This window comes from Chlorocebus sabaeus, chromosome 16, assembly GCF_047675955.1.
Source record: "Chlorocebus sabaeus isolate Y175 chromosome 16, mChlSab1.0.hap1, whole genome shotgun sequence".
Taxonomy (NCBI): Eukaryota; Metazoa; Chordata; class Mammalia; order Primates; family Cercopithecidae; genus Chlorocebus; species Chlorocebus sabaeus.
In genome coordinates, this window is record NC_132919.1 from 68,878,173 (window position 1) to 68,888,442 (window position 10,270).

Below are 10,270 nucleotides of genomic sequence, written 5' to 3' on the forward strand. Positions count from 1 at the left end.
TATTGGCCAGGCTGCTCTCCATCTCCCAACCTCAGTTGATCTGCTTGCCTCAGCCTCCCAACGTGCTGGGATTACAGGCGTGGGCCACTGTGCCTGGCCAAGGTGGCAAATTTTATGTTACATATATTTTATACAATTTTAAAAGAAGGAAAAAAGTAAGTCACTTTGGAGAACAATCTGGCAGTTTCCCAAAAGGTTAAACATAGAATTACCACATAACCTGGAAATTCTACTCCTAGGCATATACCCAAGAGAAGTGAAAACACACGTCCACACGAAAACTTGTGCATGAACGTTTATAGCAGCATTATCTATAATAACCAAAAAAGTGGAAACAACTCCAATATCCACCAATGGATGAATGGATAATCACAATGAGATATATTGATACAATGGGATATCATTTAGCCTTAAAGAAGTGAGGCACTGACTGACACTACAACTGGACGTATCTCACAAACATTACACTAAGTGAAAGAAGCCAATCACAGAAGACCACGTATTATCTGAATCTTTTCATGCAAATGACCAGAATATAGGCAAACCCAGTGGGACAGACAATAGGGAAGTGGTTATCTAGAGATGGAGAGGGACTGTGGGGAAATAGAAAGTGACTGCTAACACGTACAGGATTTCCTTCTGGGGTGATAAAAATGTTCTGGAATTAGTAGCAATGGTTGCAAAACTTTGTGGACATACTAAAACACATGAAATTGTGCTGGGCACAGTGGCTCATGCCTGTAATCCCAGCACTTTGGGAGGCTGAGGCAGGTGGATCACCTGAGGTCAGGAGTTTGAGACCAGCCTGGTCAACATGGTGAAATCCCTTCTCTACTAAAAATACAAAAAAAAAAAAAAAAATTAGCCAGGCATAGTGATGGGAGCCTCTAATCTCAGCTACTCAGGAGGCTGAGGCAGGAGAATCACTTGATCATTTGAACCAAGGAGGCGGAGGTTGCAGTGAGCCGAGAACGCACCATTGCACTCCAGCCTGGGCAACAAGAGTGAAACTCCGTCTCAAAAGAAGAAAGAAAAACAAAAAGCAAACAAACAAAACAAAAACAAAACTCATGAAATTGTATACTTTAAAGGGATGGATTTTATGGTATGTAAATTATGTCTCATTAAAAAAAACAAAGTGTTAAGAAAACCAGGAGTGGTCTGGGGAAATGCCTGGCCACGGCTCTAAGCTCCAGGAGGGGCCATGCCTCACCTCTCTGGATGGGAACTCAGCACAGCTGGCATCAAAAGGCTGAGTGTCCCCTGTGTCAGGCATCACAGGGTCAGGAGGCTCCTGGCATAGAGGGGATGCGAGGCAGGGCAGTGGAAGAAAGAGGGTCCTGGCGCAGGGAAGAGGGGACCAGGCTGCCGGCCCAGTGCCCAGCTGCTCCCTGTCCCTCACACCCTGGCCCTGGAGCCCTTGGCCACATGCTCCATCCCAGGGACTGCCTAGTTGTGAGAGAAGCCCCCATGGAAGAAGGCAGGGAGGTCGGGAGCACAGGCAGCAGCCTGGGGCAGGCAAGCTAGGGGGTTGACCTCACAGGCCCCAGCATCCTGGTCCCCTCGGAAGTGGACGGAGTCGGCAGAGTAGAAGGAGGGGTCTTCGTCAAAGAAGTTGTAGGGTCGGAGGAAGAAGCCCACACTGTTCCCCACAGTCACCGTGTTAGGAATGTCCTCTGCATGTGGGATGTGCAGAAAACCAGCTGTCACCCAGGCCACCAAGTCCTAGCAGGGGAGAAGAAAGAGGATCACGAGGTCTGGCTTTGCTGAGAATGTGCTCTGCCTCCCGCAGTGACCTTGCAGATAGGGAGTCAGCTCACCCACCTATATGTTCTTAGTTCCTCAGGAAAAATGTGAAGTCATAAAGTTTCTTTTCTTCTTTTTTTTTTTTTTTTTTTTGTTTTTTTTTGAGACAGAGTCTCGCTCTGTTACCCAGGCTGGAGTGCAGTGGTGTGATCTCGACTCACTGCAATCACCACTTCCTGGGTTCAAGCCTCAGGCACCCGAATAGCTGGAATTACAGGCACGCGCCACCACACTCTGCTCATTTTTGTATTTTTAGTAGAGATGGGGTTTCACCATGTTGACCAGGCTGGTCTCAAATTCCTGACCTCAAGAGATCCACCTGCTTCGGCCTCCTAAAGTGCTGGGTGGGATTATAGGCATGAGCCACTGCACCCGGCCGAAGTTTCATTCTTAGTGGGTTCTGAAGGTCCCTGAGGAATCTGGCTCCTGAGGCAGTGAAGTGACTCATCTTGTTCCCCTGACTCTTCCCCTCCTCCCCAGCTGCCTGCTCACCACTCCATGCAACTGACCTGCCCTGCAATGGTCTCATTGTTGATGAAGTCAGTGAAGTCCACAGTGGGTGTCCAAGGGTCATTCAAATTGTAGATGCTGGTGCTACTGGGCTCCTCCTCCTTCCGCTGGGTTACCGCCAGCTGGTACCTACAGGAGTTTTTGATTAGACCGACAAGTTCATCAACTGTTCCACTGCCTGAGGCTGCACTGAAGAGTGAACGAACACAAGGGGGAAATGAGCCCCGAAGTCTTAGAATATTGAGCCTCTGTATAATCTCTGTCCAGTTCTCTTTGCCTCTCTCTCTCTCATCTGTAGACTTCCTGACTTGTCTGCTGTCCTGTACCTTAAACATCACTGGCCCAGCAGACTTCAGGTAGGAATGTTGCTCATCCATCCATCTGGATCAGAGCATGATGTTGAGCCTGGGCCTTGGAATCATACATATGGACATGGCCTCTTTCCCATCCTAGGTCAAGTTCAGTATCTCAAATACCTAGATTTTAGGGAATCCTTCCTCCGATCTGTGCTCCTATCTCACTGTTTTTTTCCTCCAACCTTTAATGTGAACATTTTAAACATACAGAAAAATTGGAAGAATTATATGTGAACATCCACATACTCAAGTCTAGCGTCTACCACTAATATTTTCCTAGATTTGCTTCAATGCCTCATATCTCAGCATTCCTCCACCCACCCATTAGGCTTTGAGTGGCTACAGATTGTGGCCACAGGAATGTGTGTGTGTGTGTGTGTGTGTGTGTGTGTGTGTGTGTGTACCTGTGGGAGGTGGAACAGTGTGGAGCCCTTCATCCATTCTACCTGCCCCACTCCCTCCTGACCGCCAACCACTCACCTCCCCCAGCTGAAGCCTCTCTCCATGGAGCTGTTCTGGGGTAGCGGCTCCCCAGAAAAGCTGCGCACCTGGATGCGGTAGCCCCGGGGGTGACCCCACTTGTTGCTGTGGTTGCTGGCCAGGTACAGGTAGCGAGGGGTGGCACCTCCCATGGGGAAGGTGGCCTGTTCCTCCGTCTCCAGCAGCTTCCGGGTCACCTCCATCCTCTGCATCTGGTGCTCAGGGCTCCACGGCACAGCCATGGGGACAAAGGCCGTATCCTCGGCCCAGACCCAGTTCTCTAGTCCTGCTCAGGGTGGGATGGGGGAGGGCCTGTCATGCAATTGCCTTGGCCCCTCTGGACTCTGCCTCCACCTGGCTTCAGAGTGGGGCAAAAGAGCAGCCCAGAACTGAGTGTGCCCCTGCTTCTCTTCCCTCTCCGCAAGATAACCCCAGTCCAGGGATTTGGAGGAGGTCTTTCTCTCTACTCTCTTCTCTGGTAATAATCCAAGATGCCTTGTGACTGGGCCTCCACCCATCTCCTCCCTCTGAGGGGCTGCATGGGAGGGTGTTTACCTGAGGTTGGAACAACCTTGTGGGCAATGGGCAGGGTGGCACTCCCTCTGACCTGAAGACTTCGCCTCACATGTGAAGCCCTGTGGCATTGCCAGGACTGCCTTATCATGAAAATAAGCCGCACATTGACTGAACCTGAAGGAGCTGTGTAGGCAGCATACTGAGTGCCTTCTGTGTATTCATGCTTTCACTTTTCCAACAATCTCAAAAAGGAGGAACTATCATTGTCTCCATTTTACAGATGGGACAACTGAGGTTTAGAGCATTCAATAATGTACCTTGGTTGGTCAGCAAGGACACACGGTTAATATCATGGCAGTGCTGGGGACCTGGGTCTTAGTCTGGCCTTACACTGCCCACACATCAGCACATAGAGGAAGACAGCATAGAGAGACACCACAACACAAGAACAGCAGATGTGGGGACCAAGGGGAAGGAAAACCAACGCTGGGCTCGATGCTGCTGGGGCTTGGAGGTACCTTTCCCGTTTGAAACTTGGCAGGGAGCAGGGAGCAGGGCTTAAGACACAATCTGTTTCCTGAACTTTTGGAGTCTGAATGATTTTATTTGAGTCCAACTAGGTCCCACATTAGGAGTCAAGTTAAGTGATCTAAGACAAGGAGCAATAAATCAAAACATGCTGGTAGTTCCCTCTGCACCTTCCAAAGACCAGGAGAGAGGAGAGACTGATTCAGCAAACCCTTAGTTTCCTTTTGTAGATTCACTGCCCCTAATCCATATCCCAGTGTTTCCACCCTTAGGTGACAAATGCAAACTAAGAGGCTTTTTTGTTTTTTGTTTTTGTTTTTTTGACAGAGTTTTGCTCTTGTTGCCCAGGATGGAGTACAGTGGCATGATCCGGGCTCACTGCAACCTCTACCTCCTGGGTTCAAGTGATTCTCTTGCCTCAGCCTCCAGAATAGCTGGGATTACAGGCACACACCAGCATGCCCAACTAATTTTTGTATTTTTAGTAGAGACGGGGTTTCTCCATGTTGGCCGGGCTGGTCTCAATCTCCTGACCTCAGGTGATCCACCCACCGCAGCCTCCAAAAGTGCTGGGATTACAGGCGTGAGCCACTGCGCCCAGCCACAGACTAAGAGTTCTTTATGGTCCACGCACACAAGTAGGCTCCTGTGGCTAATCACAACAATACCTAGTATTTCTCAAGGGCTCGCTACGTGTCAGGCACTATTCCAAGTGTTTTAAAAGTTGTCCTCATTTAATACAGAGATAAAGATAGATGTGTGTGTATGGGTTGGTTGGAATATATGATTGAATTTTCTAGCTAAGTCTACTGAGAGGGCCTAAAAGCAATGACATCCCAGTAATGATGAGCACACTTGGTGCCCAGATATTGGTTTCTAAATACCATTCTCCAATAAAGTGAACCTGATCTCCTTGCAGACAAGGTTGATTCCAGGGTAGGAGCAGGGAAAATGCCAGATGAAACATTTTTGGGTGCCAGAAAGTAAGGAAGGGCTCAAAAAGGCATGGAGGTATGAGAAAAGGACATAGGAACTAATCTAAAGGACCTCCCAATGGCCAGAGTTGGAAAAACGTAAGGAACAAAGTAAATGATAGTACTCCGTTATAACCCTTAAAGTACAATAAAAAACCATGAGTCTATACAATTTGAATAAATAATTGAAAACAGAAATAAAAAGGAAGGATAACTCTTCTTTATGGAAAATTCCAATTAATAAATGTATAAGGAATAAGGAAAACTTTTAAGGATTAAGAAAATGTGGTATATCTACATGATGAAATACTATTCAGCCTTAAAAGAAGAAAATCTCATTGCAACAACATGGATGAACCTAGGGGACATTATGTTAATTAAATAAGTCAGACACAGAAGGACAACACTATATGATCTCACTTATATGTGGAACCTAAAAAAAAGTTGAACTCATAGCAGTAGGAAGTAGAATGGTGGTTACCAGTGCCTTAAGGAGGGTGGAGTTGGGGAGATGTAGCTCAATGAATAAAAAATTTCAGAAGTTCAAGAGATCTATTGGACATGGTGGCTCATGCCTGTAATCCCAGCACTTTGGGAGGCTGAGGAGGGAGGATTGCTTGAGCCCAGGAGTTCAAGACTAGCCTTGGCAACATAGTGAGATCCACATCTCTATTAAAAAAAACCCAAAAAAACAAAAAAACTTAAATTAGCTGAGCGTGGTGGTGTGTGCCCACAGTCCCAGCTACTCAGGAGGCTGAATTGGGAGGATTGCTTGAGCTCAGTAAGTTGAGGCTGCAGTGAGCTATACCATTGCACTCCAGCCTGGTTGACAGAATAAGACCCTGTTTCAAACAACAGCAGAAATCCCAAAGAGATCTATTGTACAACACGGTGACTATAGTTAATAACAATGTATTATGTATTCTGGAAAATTGCTAAGAGTAGAGTTTAAGTGTTCTCACCACCAAAAAATGATAAGGGCTGAGCATGGTGGTTTACACTTGTAATCCCAGCATTTTGGGAGATCGAAGTGAGAGGATCACATGAGCCCAGTTAGTTGGAGGTTGTAGTGAGCTATGATCACACTACCTCATTCCAGCCTGGGTGATAGAGACCCTGTCTCAAAAAAGAAAAAATAAAAGAGATGAAAAAAAGAATGTAAACCACCTGAGAGCAACACTGTTGTTTCTTCTGTTAAACTGCATAGTGGGGTGCTCGGCACAAGTGTGCATTTATACATTTCATACATTTTTGTTGCTTGCTTGAAAAATGTTGTTATGTGAAAAAACAGAAGTGACAAAACATAGGTACATTATGATAACATTTGAGTATAGAAATCTAAATACTTCGATCAGTATATCATATTTATACATAGTATACAATATAATAGATTCTATAATCACAGAGGTAATTTTTTTAACTATGGAAGACTTTTTTTTTTGAGACAAAGTCTGGTTGTCATGCAGGATGGAGCACAGTGGCTCGATCTCAGCTCACTGCAACCTCTTCACTCCCAGATTCAAGTGATTCTCTTGCCTCAGCCTCCTGAGTAGCTAGGATTACAGGTGTACCCATGCCCAGCTAATTTTTGTATTTTTAGTACAGACAGGATTTCACCATGTTGGCCAGGCTGGTTTTGAATTCCTGACCTCGAGTGATCCGCCCGCCTCAGACTTCCAAAGTGCGGGGCTTATAGGCATAAGCCACCGCACCCAGCCCAAAAAAAACTTTTAAAGCTAGGCATGGAGACTTCAGCTCACCCCTCCGGCACCTTTGCCTCTGCCAGGATGCCTTACCTGCTACATCCAGGTCCACCTTGAAGTGGGCGGTGTGGGTGTGGGCCGTGCCCATGGTGTGCTCTGAAACTTTGTTCCCATACCTCTGGGCAGCACCAAAGGGGAATGCTGAGCTGATGTAGCCGGTGGTGTGGAGTCTGACTTCTATGGCCCCATTAGGGTGGAAGACTGTATCCCACACATAGTCATAGTTGAGCATAGTGGACACAGATCTGACGACCAGCACCGTTTCTGCAAGGCCCCCAAAGTAGTGGGAGTAGAAACCTGAGTGGTGTCGCCGCAGGGGGAGGCCCTGGTTGTGTTCAAATACACAAAAGGCATCACGTATTGTCTTGGCGGCCTGGGACTCGAAAAGGAAGTGCCAGTCCACATAAGTGGCCAGGTAGGGGCAGTCCACCCCACGGGTCAGGGGCGTGGAGAAGTGGCCCAAGCCAAAGCCACTATCTATGTACCGGCTTCGTAGAGCAGAAGGAGAATTGCCTCCATAGATGGCCAAGGCCTCCTGGACACTGACTTCATAGGCCACCCTCTCCCCTTGGAAGCGAACGTCAAAGATCCTTGGGCCACTGAATGCTCCAAGGCCAAAGGAGAAAGTCCACAGTGAGGAGGCCACTCGACTTCCCTGGACACTGAAGCGGGGGCCCTGGGGATGGAACTGCAGAGGGGGAGTTGGACCGGGGGGCACAGGGGACTTCAGGGACCAGGACCCACCTGTGCCATTGTTTGGGATCAGCACCACGTTCACAAGGCCGGCCTCAAACTGGGCCTCCAGCTGGGCCAAGCTGTCGTAGTAGCGGCCTTGATAGAACACCTTCTGGATGGTCCAACGGGCAGGGTCCAGGGCCTTGTGGTTCACTAGCAGCTCCAAGCCCACGGGGTGCAGGAAGAACCCAGCCCCTGAGATGTTGTAGTAGAGGCCAAACCAAGTGGCCCGGTCCCCTGATTGCAGACCACGGGGAGCCGTGTTCATTGTCACCAGGTTCCGTCCCCGGCGCTTGTAGAAGCAACAGTGGTGGAGAAGCCCAGAAGCCTGGGGCAGCTCTCTGTCGAAGATCATCTGGTCTATGTCCAGGTACTCTCGGAACAGCACGGGGCGTCGGTGATAGGGCAGGGGGCCTCCATGACGCTCCACGGTCACGTCCCGCATGTAGGAAGGGTGAGGCAGTGGCCCCACCACCAGCTCACTCACGTTGGGCTGGGGTTGCCTGCCAAAGAAGACAATGGCCAGTGCCTCCCGGGCAGGTGGGGGGCTCCCCCTGTCCAGGTGAGCCAGGGCTGCAGCCTTGGGAGGCAACTGTAGCTCCACTGAGAAGACACAGTTGTCCGAGGGCCGGGCCTGGGCCGCATCCACCAGCCCTGGCCCCAGTCGCTGGGTCAGAAAGTGCATCACAGCTGTCAGCTCCTCTCGGCTCAGGTCTGCAAACAGCTGGCTCTGGCCAGGGTGTGTCCAAGGCTGGGCACTGGGAGATATAGAGGGGCAATGGAGAAGCTGGTTCAGCTTACATTCCCTCTCACCTCCTTTCTCACTCCCAGCCCCGCCTTCACCTATGCCTGTCACCAGAACACTAAACAGGGACAAAATAATGAAGACAGCCATAGCTGAAGCTCCTGGGTCGTCTTCAGGCTCTTGGTTCTGAATGCAGAATGCAAAATAGACAACAATAAACAGCCAGAGAGGACCTGGGTGCAGGATGTTTCTCTCGGCCTCTGAAGGCGCTGCCGGTCAAGAGGAATGATGGATATTGTGAAAAACCCCAAGGGCAGAGGGGTCAGGGGTGGAGCTAGAGGGAACTAGGAATCAGGCCGCGTTCAGGAGGTGGGGCAGAGTTAGGAACTTTGACTTTAAATGACCCACGTAAGCCTCTGTCCTCCTGTTCCAAATCAAACAACACACTCAGGGTCAGGGTCAACGAACCGAGTAGGCTCAGAGGTGCGTTTTGGAGATAAGAACTAGCAAGGCGCAAGAGGAAGTGGGGGTGACTGTCCTGTGGCTCTCCTTTCTCTTCCCTCCAGGTGGAACTTTTCTCCTGGCTGCAAGGGAAACTCACCTGGCCACGCTTCCACAGCCAGATTCCCTCCTTCCCTCCTCTAATTTTTGATGTCCTCCAGGTTCTGCCTCCCACCACTCTCTCCTGCCTCCATCCATCAACCAGAATCCTAGCAGCAGCCTGAGGGAAGCCTGAGAGTAATGATGAGAAGGCAAAGTATTTAGTAGGGAGCTGGAGGGGATGAAGGGCTGAGCCAGGTCAGCTGTGTGGAGGTCCCGAGCACCCTAAGTCACTGCAGGGGAGCGTGCAGGTTGCAGAACAAGCTAGAAGCTGCCTGGTTCATTGGGGTGGGGGTGAGGGTGGGGGCAGGAACCAGAGTATAGCCAAGACCTTCAGGCCTCCCATTGTACTGGACTGAGGGATAGGCCAGGGCAGAGGTCAGATGGGGCTGGGAAACTGGCTGTGGACTTATCTCATGCCTGGAAATCCTTTTCCAAAATGGTGCCGACATGGAGAGTGAAGCTGCCTCTGTCCTTCACAGTCAATGGCTGAGCAGCTTCTTTTCCAGGTGACAAACATGTGGAAAGCCACTGTCATTTGGGCAGCCAGGTCCTGAGGGGAACTAGAAGAGACTGAGGGTTCCAGAAGGGGTTGTGCTTCCCTCGTGTACCTGGGGAAGAATCCTCTCCAACCTACACACATCTAGGAAGACTTCTCAGGAAGAGATGTTCGAGCCAACCTTGGAGATGATGCATTCACCTGCCAGAGAAGAGGAAGGATATTCCAGCACAGAAACCCGAAACAGCTCAGCACAAGCAGGGAACAGTCAAGGATCAGCCTATTTGGTGGGAGTTGGGGAGGAGGGGAGTAGGCAGAGGAGGTAAGATCATGAAGCCTTGTGTGGCGCATGCTTTCAGCAAGGTAGTCATTGCAGGAGACAGTGAGACAGACACCTGGAAACCTAGAAGAGTTTAAGCAGATAAATCAACATCAGAAGGGTCAGGCTATCCAGAAATGTTTATGCCATCGGTTGTATTTTGATAAGGAAACTTGCCTGGTTTTCCTGCCTCTTGTTCTTTTATTTTACTTTATTTTTTTTTAAACAGTCTTGTTCCATTGCCCAGGTTGGAGTGCAATGGTACAATCTCCGTCTCCTGGGTTCAAGCAATTTTCCTGCCTCAGCCTGCAGAGTAGCTGGGATTACAGGTGCATGCCACCACACCGGGCTAATTTTTGTATCTTCATTTCATTTCATTTCATTTCATTTCATTTCATTTCATTTCTGTCATTTCATTTCATTTCATTTTGAGATGGAG

The 10,270-nt window shown here is 49.2% G+C and overlaps 1 protein-coding gene across 1 annotated transcript; it reads right to left on the reverse strand.

The window, feature by feature from the left end:
- Positions 1 to 843: 843 nt before the first annotated feature.
- On the reverse strand, positions 844 to 8,563 carry LOC103243380 (amine oxidase [copper-containing] 3-like). The gene is made up of 4 exons (XM_037992987.2): positions 6,967 to 8,563; positions 3,153 to 3,438; positions 2,316 to 2,445; positions 844 to 1,725 (listed from the first exon to the last, which is right to left on the reverse strand). The coding sequence occupies exons 1-4, from the start codon at positions 8,561 to 8,563 to the stop codon at positions 1,450 to 1,452; spliced, it is 2,289 nt and encodes a 762-aa protein (XP_037848915.2). The 3' UTR covers positions 844 to 1,449.
- Positions 8,564 to 10,270: the final 1,707 nt, after the last annotated feature.

What these genes read in the sequence shown, in the direction of transcription:
- LOC103243380 (XM_037992987.2), bottom strand. Translation starts at nt 8,563, where the DNA reads ATGGCTGTCTTCATTATTTTGTCCCTGTTTAGTGTTCTGGTGACAGGC. An exon ending in AGAGGCTTCAGCTGGGGGAG is followed by an intron (nt 2,446 to 3,152) that starts GTGAGTGGTTGG and finishes AAACTCCTGTAG; the next exon opens with GTACCAGCTGGCGGTAACCC. An exon ending in ATGAGACCATTGCAGGGCAG is followed by an intron (nt 1,726 to 2,315) that starts GTCAGTTGCATG and finishes CTCCCCTGCTAG; the next exon opens with GACTTGGTGGCCTGGGTGAC.